Source organism: Chiloscyllium plagiosum, chromosome 30 (genome assembly GCF_004010195.1).
Source record: "Chiloscyllium plagiosum isolate BGI_BamShark_2017 chromosome 30, ASM401019v2, whole genome shotgun sequence".
Classification (NCBI taxonomy): Eukaryota; Metazoa; Chordata; class Chondrichthyes; order Orectolobiformes; family Hemiscylliidae; genus Chiloscyllium; species Chiloscyllium plagiosum.
In genome coordinates, this window is record NC_057739.1 from 15,896,701 (window position 1) to 15,918,355 (window position 21,655).

The window sequence follows — 21,655 nt, forward strand, 5'->3', positions numbered from 1 at the left end:
AGATTAGTTCACAGGTCGGCGCAACATTGAGGGCTGAAGGGCCTGTTCTGCGCTGTATTGTTCTATGTTCTACGTTCTATGTGAGCAGCAACCCGTATTCTGCAAACAACCTTGCACCTTCTTTTGAATTACCTGGGAACTTGCAGAGCCTATAGTTTTCTTTGATTCCTATATGGCAAAACCTAAGCCAGTTAGATTCAATTTGCTAGTCAGTCAGACCCCCTTGTTCCTGTGGTGTAAATTGATGTGATGGTTCATATTTTTCATTGTTGTATTGTCCTGATGTGAGTAAGACAAGACATATAAGTAAGATCTCTGTCTTTACAGCAATGCACTGGTTCTATATTGTGAATGACTTCCAAGTCAGTTATTTGGTATTTCATAAATCATCTTGGAAACTGTTAACCATGATAGCATAGACTGGTTTTGACCTGTTGACCTCCCAGGCCCATAATCCAGAGTTGAATCAATCAAAGCTGCTCTCTGTTATCATCATCAACAGCTTTCAAGTTGGTTAGTAAGATAAAAATCAGGATGGATTTTGTTTTTGCGGAAAGAGTTTCCTGACTTCCTCAATCTTACAGTGATGCTCTCTAGTTATATGTGCTCAAATACAACTAATATCCATTTTTCTTAATCTTAATAAAGACATACACAAACTTATTAATATGATTGACTGGATATTGACTCAAACAAGCAATTGTTTGAAACTAAAATTATTAAATATCAAGCAATAGATTTTCAGTGATATCAAAACGTTTGAATTTTAAAAAAACACTGATGTTTTTCAACATCTTGCCCATTGATCAGGGAGAGTTGAAATCTGATGAACATTCCAAGGTAATGACCAGAGATGGGGATGACTCTGAGTATCATAAGATTGTGTTGGCAAAATGGAGTCAGTGAGAAGGTGAACATGCTGACTGCAGAAAATAACGAGGGATGAGTACCTTTCAGGGGGACCACACAAATCCAGTGCTCTGGTAGCAATGCTGATAAAGTTCCAACTGGGAGTAGTTTACATTGGGAGCAGCAAGGCAGCTAAAGCATATAGAAGATGCAGTTCTTACCAAAACTTCCAGCTGGAATCTCTCAATGTATGGACAAGCCTAATTAGCTTTTACGAGAGGTCTCAGTTTCAGTCAAAGCCCACACGCATTTAGCTTTGCTGATGTCCGTTTCAGAAAAAAATGGTGTTGATGCTTGGTATAAATCATAACTTCCCTTTCCCCTGCTTCTCTACACCAAACCAATACAAGAATTCTCTGGTTCTGCTTCTCCTTTGTTTTTAAACTCTGGATACTTGAGTCCAACTATAAACGTTTAAGGAGGGGAAACAGAGTCTAAACGGCCAATGGCTTTAGTGAGTGCTTAAAAGGGCTGGTTAGAGGGCCTGCATTGTTATCTAGGACTCCTACCAAGTTATTTTATAAGTTTTGTAGGTCACACTGCACCAACCTCATGATGTTCCACTGATCACATAACCTTCATAGACCCCCATGTCAACTTAGCAACAACTTGTGCCTCATCCACTTTGCATTACTTGCTATACTCACTGAGCCACTCATCCAGCATTCATCATGACCAAAATCTTAGAAGCCAAGAGAAAATGAATAACTTCAGACCACTATTATAGCTCTCAATCATAACTATTGATATTGAAAACCTTCCTTCATGAATTTCATTCAAAGCCTTTATACTTCATCGAGCAGTTAATAGCTGATGAGAACAATCAAACTTCATTTCATGCCCTATATCAAAGACATTTGGCCCTTTAATTGCCTCTTTAAACTGTCAATCAAACTGTGAACTTAGAAGCCCCTTCTACGATAATTGTAGCTTTTGAAGTTCCATTAACTGCAGTAATGATGGAGTAAAAGTGCTTCTAAAAATGTCAATAAAGAACTGTATTGAAACTGCATGAGTAGATGCTAGTTTTCTAGTCTACACAAGATGGACACAGACAGGTATAGGCCACAGGGTAGGAGTGACACAAAACCTGACCACTGGATGGATGTATGTGGTGGGAAGGAGATAACTCCACATGACTGTAACTGTTCTGCATCAAAAGTATGCTATTTATTGAAAAGAAAAAGCTGTCAGGAGGTTCCACGAGAAGTGCTCAGAAAAGTCCAGGAATTATTAAGTCCAGTAAGGAATTGTAGTTATGGCGTAGAAAATCCTTGGAAATTGTCCATGGCAATGAGAGCTTAGAAGAAGTCCTGAGATCCATTAATAGTTCAATGCTCATGGGAGTAGACATGAAGAATTTGTTTAGTGCAGCTGAGAAATGTCCAGTTTAATTAAGCTAGTTGTTTTTAAACAAGCTGAATTTGTGCCTCAAGGTAGGCATTGGAGTGCGGCCTTGGAAATCCAGTGGAACACATTCTCAAGGGAGGAGAATACACAAGCAGGACATGAGCAGTGATTGAGGCAGTCTGTGATGGAGGGGTTATTGGCAGAGTTTCAAGGCTGGATGTTGGCCAGTGAAAAAATCGGAATCCCTTGTAAGGGAGGAAAGGTTTTAATAAGAGTTATTGACCCATAGTGTCACCCTTCATTTGTGATGGTTGCTGTCCTCTGCTTTGTGGGTGTTTAATTAGCATTTATCTGTTGACTCGAATTTATCTCATGTCAATTCTGTGGGTGTTTGAATACAAGTTGTATATGTATTATAAGTCGTTTTATTTTTATGATATTTTACAGCAATTTTTAGTTTGTTTGTTCAAGGTCCCCAGAACTTTGTGGCTTTATTCTTGCAGTGAGTATCAGGGATCTCAAACTTTGTTGACAATAAAAAAAAAGTTCAGGTCCCTTGCCAAATTGTAACATAATTTGGTGGTCTCATCCAGGATTGTAACAACCCCATTTAATTTACTCAGGCACTGAGTCAGATGCTTCTGACGATTCCCTGTGCACAACTTAATTTACACATTGATGGTTCTCACTGCTTTCTGCCCTGAGGGTAGATTTAGTTTCAACTTAGCATCGCCGGGATACTTATACATGACATTTCACTCCCAGCAAAAGATTTGCACAGATCTACACTGCATAACCTACCCGTCTATAGGAAGTTGTCACTCTCACAATTAAGGAGTTTTGTATTGCAGTATAAAACTACCTGACTTTCCAATTTTTTTTTTTGTAAACTCCAACATAAAGGACTCTGATGATGGGCAAGTTATTTATTCCTAAAGCCTGTGTTATTGTTTAATATGCACAAGTGTTTCACTTTGTTTAGTTGACTTGGAATAGTTTTAAATTACCTGCTTTCAAAATATGTTGAAATTTCACTGAAACTACAATGAGTATACTCTGTGAGAGTTGCTGTGCATTTCATTTATTCTTTCATGGAGTTTGGGTATCCCCAGCAGATTTTTTGCTGTCTTCAGTTGCCATTAAAAATGTGCTGATTAGTGACTTTCTCAAACCAGTGCATTCCTTGGGATTTAGATTGACCCAAATTGTTCTTAGAAAGGGAACTACAGGAATTTTGCCCTGTGAAAGTGATGGAAATGCAGCATATTTCCATGTGTGTGGTTTGGAGGGGAAGTTGCAGGTGGTCATGTTTCCTTGAAACCACTGCATTTGTTTGTCTAGGTAATAAAAATCACACGTTCTGTGGACGGAAACTTGATGCAAATTGCTGCATGATGCAGTGCATTTCATCTGTATTACACTGTTCAACATTTGTAGAGAGAGTGAATGTTCAATTTGATTAATTTGCATCTGGCTTTGAGGGACAAAACTCCTATTCCGTTCATGATGTCTAAGTAAATTTAGCCATGAGTGCAAAATATGAGGAGTGAATTATCTGGTTTTATTTTAAACTCAGTTAGGTCATAGAGTCAGAGAGATGTACAGCACAGAAACAGACCCTTCGATCCTACTCATCCATGCTGACTAAACATCCTAAATTAAACTGATTTCATTTGCCAGATTTGGCCCATATCCTTCAAAATCCCTTCCTATTCATATACCCATCTAGATGCCTTTTAAATGTTGTAATTATCCAAGCCACTACCACCTCCTCTGGCAGTTCATTCCATACGTGCACCACCCTCTGTGTGAAAAAGTTGCCCCGAAGGTCCCTTTTAAATCTTTCTCCTCTCACCTTAAACCTATGTCCTCTAGTTTTGGACTCCCCTAACCTGGGGAAAGATCTTGTCTGTTCACCCTAGCCATGCCCCTCGTGATTTTAGAAACCTCTATAAGGCATCTCTCAGCCTCCTACACTCCGGTGAAGAAGGTCCCAGCCTATTTTTATAACTTGAGTCCTCCAACCCTGGCAACATCCTTGTAAATCTTTTCTGAAACCTTTCAAAATTATCACAACATTTTTCTAATAGCAGGGAGACCAGAATTGAATGTAGTATTCCATAAGTGGCCTAACCAATGACCTGTATGGCTAAAACATGACCTCCCATAATCAGTGCAATAACCAATAAAAGCAAGCGTACCAAATGTCTTCTTCACTATCCTGTTTATCTGCATATAAATAAATAAATATAGGGATACAAAAATTATCCTTCAGATTTGAATCAAATAATAAATCTTATTTCTGAAATTACCTCAAGAGAGTTTGTCCCTTAAAATTTACTAGGGGGAAGCACATCAGAGCGTGTTTCAAGAGAGAGAAATAAATTACATCACCTCAACTTAGGACAGATGTTGAAACAAATAGAAGAGCTCAATTTGTCTCTCTCCCCTCTCACGAACATACAATTTCAAGAGCTCTGGTTGTCCAGTTTATAGCTCTTTTATGGTGCTACCATGACCTAATTCTACTCTTGGGGAATGGAATTCCTCACCCAAGTGGTTAATTCTGATAAATTCCCAGAGTTTGATTCTGCCATTTACTCTAGCACATTCTATTTTCTTGTTTTTTCCCTAATATTAGGGGGCAGTTCTATATCAAGTATTCTCCTTTGGAATTTTGTGGGCTGAACTTCAAATTCCAGCATTTCACTGAAACAAAGGGACATTGGCCCACATTTGAGTGCCATTTTGTGTCACTAAGTAAGTCACATTCCATTTCATGGTGAAGCAGCATCTATGAAAGCCATTGGAGATAATAAACTCCTGGAAATGTGCAAACAGCTTTCATAATTGCTTATCAGAAATGGAGGTTTGAAGTATATTAAAGCATATTAAAATCGAATCAGCTAGACCCATGATAGATCACTAAAATTGCTGGAGATGTAGCCAACCTGAGTAAGCTTTCTGGAATGTTCAATAGATTTTTGAACTTCTAATGGTAATTAGTGAGAAGTTGTGTGACCAACCAAGCTTTATCCGTGTACTAAACTCGGTCTGGCATTATGTACCAACGGGAGTAAGCAGAAGTTGCCCTCCTCCTTCCTTCAGTTTGACAGTCAAGCTTTGAACCCTGAAAATCAAACAGAAAATGCTTGAGAAATGCATCAGACCTGACAAGTATAGACAAAGTGGATAGCACAAAGCTTTTTCCCAGAGCGGGGACTTAATTACTAAGGGTCACAAGTTCAAGTTGGGAGAGGAAAAGTTTAAGGGAAATATACATGGAAAGTTCTTTATGTAGAGGGAGGTGGGTGCCTGGAACGTGTTGCCAGTGGAGGTGATAGAGACGGGTACAATAGTGTCGTTTAAGATACATCTAGACAGATACATGAATGGACAGGGAGCAGAAGGTTACAGATCCTTGGAAAATAGGTGACAGTTTTAGATAGAGGATCTAGATTGGCACAGTCTTGGAGGGCCGAAGGGCCTCTTACTGTGCTGTAATTTTCCTTCTTCTTTATTCTTTGACAGCAAGTGAGGAGAGACAAACAGAAGTTGTGTTAAGACTATATACTCAAAGCATTAACTCAGTTTCTCTCTCCACAGATGCTACTAGAAAAGCGAGTCTCTCTATCACCTTTTCTTTGATTTCTGGTTTCCAGCAGCTGCAGTATTTTGCTTTTATTTGAAGCTTTGAGCCCTGTGAGAGTTGTGAACTATGTTTACCTCTCTGGAAGTAGAGACCTTTACAGGAATATCCTTTAAATTTCTCCAGTGACACCACCAGAAAAAAAGGGACTATATAGCCGCATCACAAAATGTTATATCTGTTGAGAATCAAAAGCTGGCAAAAATCAAGAGCAGGGCAGCCTTGCAACTCATAAATTCCAACTCTTTTAACTTTCATGGCTTAGCATTTAGCCACATTTTACTTCTGTCTATTGTTATGCTGGAGTTGTGTGCCTGCATTTTGAATGTGTGTTATGCTTTTTCAGGACCAGGTTGGCTACATCTGAAGCAATTTTGGTTTCATGGGCTGAGATTTTAATGGAGAAAGTGAGGACTGCAGATGCGGAAGGTCAGAGTCGAGAAGTGTGGCGCTGGAAAGGCGCAGCAGGTCAGGCAGCATCTGAGGAGCAGGAGAGTCGACGTTTCGGGCAGAAGCCCTCCATCAGGAATGATGAAGGGCTTATGCCCAAAATGTCAATTCTCCTGCTCATCAATGCTGCCTGGCCTGCTGTGCTTTTCCGTCTTGAAACGTTACAACCAAGCGAGGAGTATACTCCTGGCACTGCTTTTCGCCAGGTCATTACATTAACTTCTTCATTCTTAATCTACTCAATCATACGGATGCCATAAGGTTCTGTGGAAACCCTTCATGACTTTTAAAAGTATTATATTTTGGATCTTCTACTGATAATACCGTCAAAAGCAATTGCATTTATATCCTGCCTTTGGTGGAAGAAACTTTCCTAACGCAACTCACGGATGTATCAAACATAAATTGGCATTAAGACAATTTGAACATTATTTTCTATCCTCATGCAACTAATTTATTCACAAGAAAGCAGGTCTGATTTCTTCTTCAGCTCCACCATCATCCTCAACATGTCTGCCCTCCTACTCAGAGATTTATTTTTTTTCTGGAGGTTTAGTCATCTGGGATAACCAAATGAATCATAATTATTGCTCAATTCTAAACAGAGGTTTTGTCTAAAAGTTGTTTCCCTTTGTCTTTTGGTGTATATTCTCATTTTTCACCAATGTGTTGATCAATAGTGTAGAATATGTGAGTGTTCTTTTCCTCTGAGAATCTAATTGTCCAGTTCTATGCCACAATTCCCTCTGAAACAGTGCAGTCACATCAACAATGTAACATGATACTATTGTAGAGCTATTCATTTCAAAGTGAGGTAGTAGTCCAAAACCATTTAAGTAGGTAGCCTCGTAGTTATTGGTTATGCATAATTTATTACAATGCCGAACTGTTTGAGATAATTTAAAGTTTCCTAAAGTACCACATGACAACCTTCTAAACTTCATCTTTTAGTCAATGCCATTAAAAAGACAACCAACTGTAGCTTTGTGATATCATGAATGTGTAACTCACCTTTGTTTGTCAGCTATCTGCCTATTTATAATTGTGGTATAATTATGCCTCTTGTTGTTGTTGTAGATTTTGTGTGCTCATTACTGGTACTGTTTTCATTGTCCTCACTCAGTTGTACTGGTTTTAAAATAAATGTGTAAAGTAGGAAAATCATATTTGTTTGAATATTGCTGCAGCCCTTTTATCAATTGTTTTGGAGGTTTTGAACATTCTGAGCAATAAGCTGTGCCTTATCATCTGAAAAAGACCCCAGTGACAAGACATAGAAATAAAACATGCTTAATTGAGTGTTGATTGTCTACAAGTTTGGCTGTCTAAGACGTGTCTCTGCACACTACTGTTCTGACTTTTCAATACAGTCATCACTGTATACAACGACTCATAACATCACAGTGAAAGCGGCTCAAGCAGGATTACTCAGAGAAATGGCGTTTTAACCCTATCATGTGAACAAATGTTTTCATTGAAAACAGGTTGCTTTTGAAAATGCTACTTCGACTAGTCAGGGCAAAATGGTTACAGACCACCTAATTCAGAATGTTAGTTAAACATGCACCCAACCACTAAATAAATGTCTGTCTCCATGCAGCAACTTTACGTTCTTTATTTGTTGAAAAATGTGAAGGACGGTTTGTTACAATTTTTTGCCCTTCATTTTTTTTCTTTCTGTTTACCCAAAAGTGACTGCACAAATAATTAAATCAGCATGTGTTCTTTTATTCTGAGGTAACGTGACACCAACCTATTTGAATGAACTATGTTTTGATTCTGTTAGATTGCTTGTTGTCATGCAATGTTTTTCTAGCTTGAACAATATGGGTTAAGCAAGGAATAAAGGACAAAAAAAGGAAAAAAAAATGGATGAGAACAATTTCAAATATGATGGGGTGTTGGTTGTCTTTAATGTCAATTATGGCTTAATAATGTGAGAAGGACCATTGTTTCTGGGTTGGGACTTTTTGAATCTATGTTGCCTTTTTGCAGTGATGTTGCAACACAGGAAATGAGCCACTGAACTTGCTGAATGGCGATTTAATGCTTTTGCCACCCATCTACTCTGATTGTTTTGCAGACTTTCAAGACTGCGCTAATGAGCTCCTATTGGTGTTTGGGGAAGGGTGATGTCATTGATGACTGGTGCAGATGTGACTTGAGTGCATTTGATGAGGATGGACTCCCAAGCTGCAGCCCATTACCTCAGCCTGTGTACGTATCCCAATCACCTTTTAATCACCTTTGCATAAGGTTTTAGAGACTCCTGATGTTGGAAATCCTAGTGGTTTAAAGTTTCAAGAGATAACACCACAGTCTGAGCTCTTTGGCACAGTTGTTGTGAACTGTGGAGCATAAGTGAGCCAGTGGGATCAGGTGTAGTATTGATTTAAATGCACATTTTATGATGTCACCCTGATATTTTTAGCAATGTCCTTTGAATTAAAATATCTAATGCATTCTTTGTTCTTCACCGAAACCACAAATTAAGCATTTAGCAGGAGAGGGCATTTTCTATTTACCTAATAATAAATCAAAATGTGTTTTTAGCCTTCCAGTACTGAGTGAGCAGAATTTTTTGAAATTAATTGTTGTGAAGACCAAAGCTGCTCTCTTTCACGACTGTTCTCTCGTTCCTAGCTCTAACTCTTTCCCTGACAACTGTCTGGGGCTGTTTGCTACCTGTTAACCATGTATCCATTCCGATGTTAAATCTGCCTATTTCCACTTACATAACGTCATCCAATTACAATGCCACAATCCCCCCAACCCCCCCATTCTCAATTCCTCAGCTCATCTGTTGATGAAACCCTCAGTCATTCCTTTGTTCCCTTTAGACTCGACTATTGCAAGACTGGTGGCTGGCTTCCCACATTCCACCCTGTGTAAACTTAAGGTCATCCAAGCCTCTGCTGACTGAGTCCTTAATCGCACCAAATGATTGACAAAAAAAGCTACAATCGAATGGCATGAGGTAAAACATTTCAGTGCAGTGAGTTCAGGACCAGATAGCAGCATAAACTCACACTAAGGGGTCGCCCACTTCAGACAGAGTTGAGGAGGAATTTATTCCATCAGGAGGTAATATATCTGTGGACTTCTTTAGCATAGAGGACAATAGAGATTGGTTCATTAAGTATTTTCAAGACTGAGACAGGCAGATTTTTAATCAGTAAGGGAATCAAGGGTTATGGAGAAAAGGAAAGAAAGGGGAGATGAGGATTATTAGATCAGCCATGATCTTATTTGTCATATAGCAGATGGACTGAAAGAGTTTAGATCAGAGTGGTGCTGGAAAAGCACAGCAGGTCAGGCAGCATCCGAGGAGCAGGAAAATTGACGTTTCAGGCAAAAGCCCTTCATCAGGAATAGAGGCAGGAAGCCTCCAGGGTGGAGAAATAAATGGTGGTGGGGGGGAGGGGGAGGAGGTAGCAAAGAGTACAATAGGTTAGATTAGATTACATACAGTGTGGAAACAGGCCCTTCGGCCCAACAAGTCCACACCGACCCGCCGAAGCACAACCTACCCATTCCCCTACATTTACCCCTTTACCTAACACTACGGGCAATTTAGCATGGCCAATTCACCTGACCTGCACATCTTTGGACTGTGGGAGGAAACCGGAGCACCCTGGGGATGGAGGTGATAGGTCAGAGAGGAGGGTGGGGGAAGGTAGCACTGTCCAGCTCAGCACTGTCCCCATGACCTGTCCTACCTGCCAGTCTCCCTTCCCACCTATCCACTCCACCCTCCCTTCTGACCTATCACCTCTATCCCCACCCCCATTCACCTATTGTATTCTTTGCTACCTTCCCCCACCCTCCTCTCTGACCTATCACCTCCATCCCCATCCCCATTCACCTATTGTACTCATTGCTAATGCCTACCTTGATGGACTGAAAGGCTACTGCAGCTCTTATGTCTTCTGCAGTGGTTATAATCCAGAATGCCTGTAAGGAAGGTAAATTCAATCATGGCTTTTATAAGAGAACAGAATAAGCACCTGAAGAGATTTTTGAAAAGTGCAGGTCAACAAGGAAGTGGAAGGGGAGAGTACAGGTTCACTTGAGGAATGACCTCTTTTACAGCCTAATTTTAATTCAATGGAAATGCGGCTGTTTGTATCAGTTAAAATCTTAACCGATATACTCTATCGCCCCATCACCCGAACGCTGTTACTGACCTGTGCTTGTTCCTGGCCAAGCAAGCCCCTCAATTTCAAAATCTTCATGTTGTTTCCACATCAGTTTCTGACATGTAGAAGGTCATGCCAGGAGCAGGATGAGACATACTTAAAATAAGAGGTGGAGCCTCATCGAGGAGTCAGGGAATTCGGGTCCAATTGGATGAGTAACAAGAGATCAGTGCTGCCTCTTCAGGAAGGCCCACTCAACTACAAGAGCTGAAAATGTGTTGCTGGAAAAGCGCAGCAGGTCAGGCAGCATCCAAGGAACAGAAGAATCGACGTTTCGGGCATAAGCCCTTCTTCAGTTTCCTCCCACAGTCCAAAGATGTGCAGGTCAGGTGAATTGGCCATGTTAAATTGCCCGTAGTGTTAGGTAAAGGGATAAATGTAGGGGAATGGGTAGGTTGTGCTTCGACGGGTCGGTGTGGACTTGTTGGGCCGAAGGGTCTGTTTCCACACTGTATGTAATCTAAGTAATCTAATCTAACCTATTGTACTCTTTGCTACCTACTCTCCAACCCCACCTCCTCCCCCTCCCCCCCACCACCATTTATTTCTCCACCCTGGAGGCTTCCTGCCTCTATTCCTGAAGAAGGGCTTATGCCCGAAACNTTTTCCAGCAACACATTTTCAGCTCTGATCTCCAGCATCTGCAGTCCTCACTTTCTCCACTCAACTACAAGCTAATCAGGCAATAGCAAGGCTACTCATGCGGCATACTCTGAAATGAAGATCCTGGGGCAGAAATCTCACCCTCTGAGATGGGCACCCACTATGCTCAGCAGCCCCAGAATAGAGGCCGTGAGTCCTGCAGAGATAACCAGACTCAGGATTGGCAGGGGTTGTGGAGTGATGCAAGCCACAGATAAGTAATGTGTGAGGGACAGAATATTGGCTCTTGACAGGCCCCATCCCCGGTGCCTCCACTCATTAATACCTTTAATGAAGGGACCTCTCGCAGGCAAGGACAACCAAGGATGACCAAACCTGATCTTACTGCAAGCCGAGATGGCAAAGCAGTGGGGTGCTCATTTACCACCATCCCATCCAATTAACTGCCCATTCTCACCTCTGAGCTCACCATAATTGAGAGATGAAAATTCTAACCTTGATGTCAATTGGGTGAAACTACATAATGATTAATGTGCAAAATAGTGGATGTAAAATGTGATAGACAGAGGTGTAATTTCCCGGCCGGTGAATTAGCTCAAAGCTTTACAATCCAGCTATGAATGATGAGCCTCCACTACTGTCCTATCTCAGTGATGGCAGTCTGAGCACAACAGTGTAAAGCCAAGCCTGAGACATTTGCAACTATGTTCAAGCAGAGATGCTGAGTGGATAAGAACATAAGAACAAGGAGCAGGAGTAGACAATTCAGTCCCTCAAACCTGCTCCACCATTCAATTCAATCATTTCATGTCGGCCTCAACTTCACTTCCCTACCCACTCTCCATCATGCTTCCACCCATTACTAATTAAAATTCTGTTTACCTCCTCCTTAAGCTTATTCAGTTTCCCAGCACACTACACTCTGGGATAATGAATTCCACAAATTCATGACCCTTTGAGAGAAGTAATTCTTTGGCATCTCTGTTTTAAATCTGCTACCCCTTATTCTAAAACAATGACATCTCACTCCACATTGTCCCACAACAGGAAACATTTGCTTTATGTCTACTGTATCAATCTTGTTTAACACCTTTTACACCTCAATCAGATCTCCTTTCATAAACTCCAAAGACTGCAGGCCCAAACAGATGATGATCCATCTTAGCCTACTCCTGAGATCTCCAACCTCACAGATACCAGTCTTCAGCCAATACAGTTTATTCTAAATAACATCAAGAAAACATTAGGTAATATAAAAACTGTAGGCCATGATAACATTCCAGCAATAATAATGAAGACCAATGCTATAAAGGATCTGAGTTGTGAGCCAAGTTGGCCCACTACTGGCATTTACTTAGCATTGCAGAAAATAGCCTAGGTATGTCCACTGAACAAAATGGATAACAAGTCCAACTTGATCAATTATCACATATTAATCCATTCTTAATCATCAGCAAGGCGATGCAAGTAGGTCATCAAACATGCCACCATGTGGCATTTACTCAACAATAAACTGCTTGCCAACACTCAGTTTGGCTTTCACCAGGAGTACACAGCTCCTGACCTCGCTACTTTGCCCAATCATGGACAGAAGAGCAGAATTCAACAGGAGAGATGAAATTAACTAGCTTTGTATTCAAAGCAACATTTGACAGAGTATGACATCAAGGAACTTTTGCAAAATTGAAGTCAACGCATATTGAGGAAAAGCTTTCATTGATTGGACTTGTACTGAGCACAGAGGAAAATGGTTGCAATTGTTGGAAGTCAATTGTTTCTATGCCAGGACATCACTACAGGAGTTTCTCTGAGTCGTAGCCTTGGCTGAACTATCTACAGCTGCTTCATCAATGAATTCCCCTCCATCATAAAGTCAGAAGTGATTTTGTTTATGGTTGAATGCACAAAATTCCACACCATTTGCAATTCCCCCGATTCTGAAGCAAGCCATGCAACTAAACCTGGACAATTTAGAATTGAGCTGATAAGCTCAAAGTAACATTTGTGTTTCACAAGTGGCGGGCAGTGGCTATTTCCAACAAGGGTGAACCTAATCATTCATTGGTCAAGACCATCAGTGATTCTCCCACTGTCAACATTCAGGACACAGCATTTCACTTGATTGACAACCCATCCATCACCTTCAACATTCACCTCCTCCACACTATGCAAGATGGCAGCAATACAGATGGTCTGCATTATAGTAACTCACCAAATCTCCTTCCATAGCACCTCTCAAACCTGTCTCCTCTACCACCTCGATTTATAAGGGTAACAAATGCAAATAACCATCACCATCTGCAAGTGCCCCTTTACACCACATCCTGGATTGGAATTAAATTGTCTTCCTTCACTGTTCTTTGGTCCAAATACAGCAATTCCATTTCGAATAACACTGTGGGTGTACTCACCCATAAGAATGGTAGTAGTTCAAGAAGGCAGCGCAACACCATTGTATAAGGATCTGGAAGGGTTTGTAATGAGGAGCGTTTTCAGCATTGACCACCATTATGATTTCACATGGCCCCGGATGGAAGAACAGATTTGGACTCAAAGGATTAAGACCTTCCATTGAGTTCCCCTCATATTTTTAGTTACAAATTCTGTCATGCAAATGCAACTTGATTGCTATCATGTGCTAAACTGCATCTTGTCTAAGACATCGCCTCTTCTCATTAGACTTCCAATGTTTTTTCCTCAACCGCACTCAAACAATAAGGCTGCATAGATTCTACCAGGAGAGATGTTAGTGACAACAAATCTACCAGATTTATCCTTCCTGAAGAAGGGCCTGTGCCCGAAACGTCGAATCTCCTGTTCCCTGGATGCTGCCTGACCTGCTGTGCTGTTCCAGCAATAAAGTTTCAACTTTGATCTCCAGCATCTGCAGACCTCACTTTCTCCTCGCAGATTTATCCTTCACCAAGATGAAAAACAACAACCACAACAACAGTTAGCAATGTGCAGTAAATGTTGACCTGGACAGCAATGTCCACATGGTACAAAAGAATAAACAAAAAAAGTCAACAATAATCCAACCATTGAGTCATGTGTCACCACATTCAGGTAAGGCGAATTGGCCATGCTAAAATTGCCCGTAGTGCTAGGTGCAGGGGTAAATGTAGAGGAATGGGTCTGGGTGGGTGCGCTTCGGCGTGTCGGTGTGGACTTGTTGGGCCGAAGGGCCTGTTTCCATACTGTAAGTAATCTAATCTAATCTAATCTAGTACTGAATCCTCTTCAGTTTACATCCCAAACAATGTCCCAGCCCCCACACCATCATGTTAACATAGCTTCAATGACCAGTACCCATTGTTTCCTACCTTTTGACGAGTAATCTTCTCCAACATCAGCCTTTACATTACATGTCATCTGCTTCAAGTTACCTAAGATGTGTTTTATAAACACAGCTTTATCAAAAGCGTCAAGTATTTTGTGATATGCCAGTTCGTATAACTTTTCACCATCCATTATTGCATTTAGTAATAGTGTTTAAAGAACCCAGCTCCATTAGTTTGGGTACTTCTGAGTTCCACATCATTTTATATGTTAGCATCCTGAGGAGACAGTTTTTTTGAGCAATTTTGACTTCCACTTTTTGTCTATGTTCTTGGTCAGTAACTGATTTCAAATTATTTCAAAAGACAATTGGATGGCCACTTGACGGAGTTGGGATCTCGAAACAGAGCTGGGGAGTGGAACTAACTGGCTGATTGAAAGAGACCTAACATGTACTTGATGTTCTGAATGGTCTCCTTTGTGCTGTTGTGAATCTATAACTTTATAATAGGCTGAAGGCTTCAATGACCTACTCGTGCCCTACATTTGTAAGGAATCATATATTATATATATCGACCGTGACTCTAAACCAATAAATTGTCATACAAATAGGATAAGGATATCACAACAAGAAGCATTACTTTGTAAACAGCAAGTGCATACAGATATAGGATGTTCAATATATTATCAAGATTGAAACAATTGATTGACTTGTTAAAGACTGTGTTTGTTACATTCAATGTTAATACGTCTTTTAAAATTTGATTTGTTCACGTTGCCTTTAGATTCTTATGTTAGTCTGATGGTGACATTTGTTTTAACGTAATGGACCGGAGTGTTTTTAAATGTGGCTCCCAATAATTTGGGGAGACAGGCCTCAGGAACAAGATGTACAAGCTAGAGTCCTTTCCATCTTTAATACATGTCTCTTTTTTTTTGTTTGATCAAAAAGGTTGAGACTCTCAACAAGTGTAGAACCATCAAGTACGATGATAGGCTTGGAATGGCAGGATGCCCAACCCATGATAGGAACTAAGATAGCTGACTACATCATTCACTATAAGAAACTGGATGATTATATCGACCCAAATCTTTATGCAGGTAAGCGTTCACTTCCTCAAATAAGCTTTTATTGTTCAAGACTTTTAATTAAAGTCAATTTTGATTCGATATTTACCAATCAGTGTTAATTGCATTCATTTTTGTTACAAAATTCAAGTCTTAAAGCTGGATGTCAAATGAAGGGTGGAATAAAATGGCAGTTTTTCATTCGAAATGCATTTGAAAGTATGTCTACACACTAACCTGCGTAATGGCATTTCAGTTATGAATTTTGAAAAACAACCTCATTGTGGTATTAAAACTTGAAATTTGTTTCTTTGTGACTTTTGTTTTGGATGAGGTAATATTGAACTTGATTTTCACTGCCTATCAAGTCATCAGTGGTGAGAATCATTGCCAGAGAAGTCACTCTATGTAAACACAACATTTATACCCACGGTTTAATGTGAGATTTGATGCCTTTGACTCCCCCTCCCCTCCTCCCTGCCACATCTACAAGTCGAAAATGTAGCCTGAGCTTGCCATATCATTTCATAAAATTGTTAACTTTATTTGTGGCTGGATTATCTATTGAGAACAGTTGTACTTAATGTTCTTCCTCTGATTATAGGATGGAGTGTGTGCCAAGTGGTTTTGTTTTAATGAGCCACATGAAGGGTTGCCCAGAAATCTAAGGGTAGGATACTGAATCATGAGCTAGCACTAGTTGATAGAAAATATGGCTAAGCTTTTTCTCAAACTTGTGGAAATAAACCATCCTATGTTTGTTATTGACAAATTACATTTTATTGAATTATGATATGTCTGTAATATGCATGCCCACAAATATCCCTTCAATGTGACATAGAGTTTTGTAATGCTTGGGCTTCTTTTCTCTTGAGAAGGAGCGAAATACCGTGTCCACACTTAAATTTAAAGGCCTATGCATGGATTATCAATAATTCATTTTTGTTGAAATCTTTTGTATTTGTAGACTTAAACTGGTGAATTAGTGTCAAAGAGGTATAATGTACAAACTGATCATTCCGATAGCCAGAACCCATCTGCAGGACAACTTTCTGTTTCACTGTTCAAACAGAGAATAGACTGTGAGACTATGAGGATGTATCTCATTTCTATGAATTCATCTTGTGTTCATAATCCACACACCTTTCTTGCTCTTTCTTTCTGGAGAACAAGAAACCTCTGTTCCTACCGACTTTATCTTTCACTCTTAACGATTCTGAACTTTCGTGATTAAACTTTTGAAAGCCTCCCACTTATCAGACATTCCTTTACCTGTGAACAGTCTACTTCAGTTCAGAAAGTAAGGAGGCATGGGATACGAGAGACCTGGCTGTCTGGATACAGAATTGGCTGGCCCATAGAAGACAGAGGGTGGTACTAGATGGAAAGTATTCAGCCTGGAGTTCGGTGACCAATGGTGTTCCACAGGGATCTGTTCTAGGACTTCTACTCTTTGTGAGGAAGTGGAAGGGGTGGGTTAGGAAGTTTGTCGATGACACAAAGTTTGGTGGAGTTGTGGAAAGTGTGGAGGACTGTTGTAGGCTGCAACGGGACATTGACAGGATGCAGAGCTGGACTGAGAAGTGGAAGATGGAAGTTAAACTGGAAAAGTGTGAAGTGATTCATTTTAGAAAGTCAAATTTGAATGCAGATTACAGAGTTAAAGGTAGGATTCTTGGCAGTGTGGGGGAGCAGAGGGGTCTTGACATCCACGTCCACAGATCCCTCAAAGTTGCCACCCAAACTGATAGAGCCGTTAAGAAGGTGGGTGGTGTGTTGGCTTTCATTAGTAGAGGGATTGAGTTTAAGAGCTGTGAGGTTATGTTGCAAATCTATAAAGCTCTGGTTAGAGCACACTTGGAATATTGTATTCAGTTCTGGTTGCCTCATTATAGGAAAGATGTGGAAGCTTTAGAAAGAGTGCAGAGGAGATTTACTGGGATCTCCCTGGAGTGGAAGGCATGTCTTATGAAGAAAGGTTGAGGGAGCTAGGGAAGAAGGATGAGAGATGACTTGATAGAGGTTTACAAGATGATGAGAAACATAGATAAAGTGGATAGCCAGAGACGTTTTCCCAGGCTGGAAATGGCTATCATGAGGCACATAATTTTAAGGTCATTGGAGGAAGATTTAGGGAGATGCCAGAGGTACTTTCTTTTCACAGAGAGTGGTGGGTGCGTGGAATGCAGTGCCAGCAATGGTAATGGAGTCAGATACATTAGGGATGTTGATGCGACTCTTGGATAGGCACAAGGAGGATAGTGAAATGTCGGGTTTATAGATTAGTTTGATCTTCGAGTAGGATAAAAGGTCAGCACAACATCAAGGGCTGAAGGGCCTGTACTGTGCTGCACCGTTCTACGTTCTATGTTTTATATTCAATCAACTTTTGAAAGCTGTCATCTCATTCCATTAAAATTTGCCTTACTCCAATTTAAAAGTTTTAATTTTTTTGGAAGCCTTATCCTTTTTCCTAACTCTTGTAAAACAAATGGAATTATGATCACTGGACCTTAAGTGTTTCAGTCTTTCGCCCTGGCTTATTACCCAGGAGAAGGTCAAGTTTTGCTCCTTCTCTGGTAGGAATATTTACACATTGACAAAGAAAATTATTTGAGCACATGTAATAAATTCTTCACCATTCAAACCTTTAACATGACAGTAGTCCTAGTCAATATTTGGAAAATTAAAATACCCACAATTATAACCTTATTATTCCCACATTTATCTGAGATTTCTCTACATACTTCTTCCTCAATTTCCCTCTGACAATTGAGCAGGGTGGGGTCTGTCGTACAATTCCATCAAGGATATTTTTTCTTCCTTATTTCTAATTTCAAATCATATTTTCATTGGACCATTTTCCAGAAATATGTTCTCTTGTTACAGCAGCAGTGTTTTCCTTAATCAACTTTTCCTTGCTTAGCACAAGAGAAAAATTCTGATACAATAAAATGAATCATTTTCAAGTATAACATGAAAGTAATACTTGGTAATGTTTCTTTTTAAAGACTCATCACCTTCAAGTAATTATGAAATAAAAATCATCTCGATTGTAGCAGCTTGGTGTCAACATTATTATAATCCCCTCCTGGTTCAATTCGGCGAAACGAGTGTCTTGAAGCTCTTCAACCTGTCTGCAGATGCTGTCCAGCAGCCATCCCGATTTTTTTTCACAGTCTAAGTGACTGTATCAACTTCACAGTCTTGAATAACATAATTTAATTGCTGACGTTTAAAAAAAAAGTGATTTGCTTTGCTTGTGTTGACTTCATGTTGGCAGTAAAATGAGACTACATTAAGCACATGCTCTTTTCTGAAAAAACAGCCATCCTGCACAAGTATGAAGAACTTAGGCAGGTGACCACTTAACGCAGATGTTCATTAGTAATAAAGTCATTATAATTCATTAGATTAGATTAGATTACTAACGCAGATGTTCATTGGTAATAAAGTCATTATATTCATCTGTGTCATTATTATCAACAAGTGCCCTTAGTTTCACCTATAGTGCAGTTGACAAAGACAGCAAAAGAGATTCCTTGTTGCTGTTGTAGAATTGACAATTTAAATCATGACATTGTTTGTCTAGTGAAACCCCATCTGCATGTTAGTCAGTTCACTTAAAGAAGCTATTATTCCCATAGTTGCAAGTTTCTGTGCTGGGCGATGTCCTGACATCGCCAATGGTCATCTGCTTCCAGAATCACATGACTTCACAGTGTTATCCATTACAGCAGCAATTCAACAAAACAATTTAATTTGTAATCTTCACCTTGATTTAAACTAATTGTAATGAAATTTTGAAGAACCGGTTTAAGAATACAAAGAAATGGCATCATTAATTTCACAGCGCTTTCATTTAATAACCTGGACATTGCTTTGTAAAAAGGCGATTAGGAGATAATTTCCAAAACTAACTAATTAACTGGAGATGTTGATTTTATATTTATACACCTACCACCATTAAAAAATGAGCACTGGACATAAGTACAGCATTTTGAGGATAGGTTCTCCATATTAAGGCTTTATCCAGATAATAGATAACCTTAATAGATTGTTAAGCAAATGTATTTAGGGATATCGGCTGAGTGCAGTTAATATGAGGTTAGGACACAGATTAACCAGAATCTCATTGAATGATAGAAGAGTCTCAATGGACTGAATGGCCGTTATGTTCCTTTTACCCACAATTGATTCTCACCCACAATTGTTTGTGATGGATGAATAATATTAAAATCTAGCTCATAGATTGAGGAGTAAGAGGTTGATTTTTGAGAGTGTGCAAGACAAGTTTAAGACTTTCTGTCCAGGGGCTTGCGGCACTGCTTTCAAGTGCATGATGATGGAGGGTGGGATTGGAGGCGTGGGAGCCACAGGGAAGTGGGGAGGAGACTGTGCATTGTTGAAAGTAGTTGCATTGGATAATGATGTGGGACTAATTCAAGTCACTGCAGAAATTTGTCAGAAAACACTCATACTCTTCCTTGCTTTGGTAGCCATGTCAGAAAAGTACTTCGCTATTTCATCCATCAATTCATGCCTTTCTTTAGCTTCCAAGTTTCCTGAAGCCAAAGAAACCCAAATAGCTGGCCTTAAAGCTGGAATAGACAAAATACTGCATGCTTGCTAAAATGAGGGATCTTTCTATTAAAACTGGGAGAGGCGTCTGCCCCCTTTCCTCTCTTTGGTAAAACCAGAAGTGGTCAGATTTGAGACGGGTTGACTTAAAGTTTGAAAATGTTTGCAATTTAATTCTTTTGTGATGCAAACCAACGTGTTATAGGTTTGCAGGTGCAGGATGTGGGGCAGAGGTGGAGTTTGTTTTCAGGAGGAGTTAGGGGCAGGGTAGGGAACAGTAGAATGTTGGAATTTCACGTTTGTTCGTTATAGATTCATGCCCACAGGATCTACATTGAAGCTGTCCAAACTTGACTCTCTGAAAAATAAGACAACAACAAATTATGTATATATTGAGTGTTGGGATCTAGACTTTGGTGGCAGGATAGTTATGCTTGCCCATTTCTGGATGCTTGAGTCAGAGATTGGAGTGTTCCTGTTGAATGCCTATAGTCTGCATGGAGAAGTTGCTTCCACAGTGTTTTGTGAGGATTTCTAGATTTCCAAGTGAAGGAACACAATGGATTTCCAAGTTAAGATGGTGTTTAACTTGAAGGAGAACTTGGAGGCCATCCCATCTACCTTGTGATTCTTGTAATGAACATTCATGATAGCTATCATAATTATTCAGAAACATGGCTTCTAAGGTGGATAGAGCCATGCTTTATATTAAATTTCTATTTTTTCTATTATATATATTAAGGGAAGGACATAGTTTTGATTTCATTTTTGATTTCTGTGAATGAAAAGTGAGTTGTGGAAGCTATTTATTTAATGGATTTATGAAGAAAGATGTTGATTTGTATATATTCTCATTTTTAAGGTTTGGGTTTTACAGTTGTGATATATGGAGTTGGTACCTTTTTGAAAATATTTTAAAATCACTAGGTCAGACAATCCTTCTGGAACAGTGTCCTAATCCAAACTGTTAGAAAGCTCTGGAGTGCTCATGGAAAATTGTTACTGTCTTGATTTATGATTGGTGGCATTAAATTTATTCCTCTTTTGGAATGACAGGATAGGACAGTTAGCTCAGTATGAAGGGATAGGACAGTTAGCTCAGTATGAAGTTTCATTTGTGAAACTTCCAAACCTGGATTATTTGTTTGGAAATCTTTAGGTTTTTAAAGCTGTCAGATATATGAATATTAATAGAACATAGAAAAATACAACGCAGTACAGGCCCTTTGGCCCTCGATGTTGCGCCGATCCAAGCCCACCTAACCTACACTAGCCCACTATCCTCCATATGCCTATCCAATGCCCGCTTAAATGCCCATAAAGAGGGAGAGTCCACCACTGCAACTGGCAGGGCATTCCATGAACTCACGACCCGCTGAGTAAAGAACCTACCCCTAACATCTGCCCTTTACCTACCACCCCTTAATTTAAAGCTATGACCCCTCGTAATAGCTGACTCCATACGTGGAAAAACATTCTCACTGTCTACCCTATCTAAACCCCTAATCATCTTGTACACCTCTATCAAGTCACCCCTAAACCTTCTTTTCTCCAATAAAAACAACCC

At 39.9% G+C, this 21,655-nt stretch overlaps 1 protein-coding gene across 2 annotated transcripts in view; it reads left to right on the top strand.

The window, feature by feature from the left end:
• The window catches only part of LOC122564758 (astrotactin-2-like), a 1,559,828-nt gene that overhangs the window by 1,100,243 nt on the left and 437,930 nt on the right, over positions 1-21,655 (top strand). For both annotated transcript variants that reach the window (XM_043719930.1, XM_043719929.1), the window contains 2 exons: positions 8,442-8,575; positions 15,392-15,540. In XM_043719930.1, the coding sequence (XP_043575865.1) occupies positions 8,442-8,575; positions 15,392-15,540 (283 nt within the window). The remainder of the gene's footprint in view (positions 1-8,441; positions 8,576-15,391; positions 15,541-21,655) is intronic.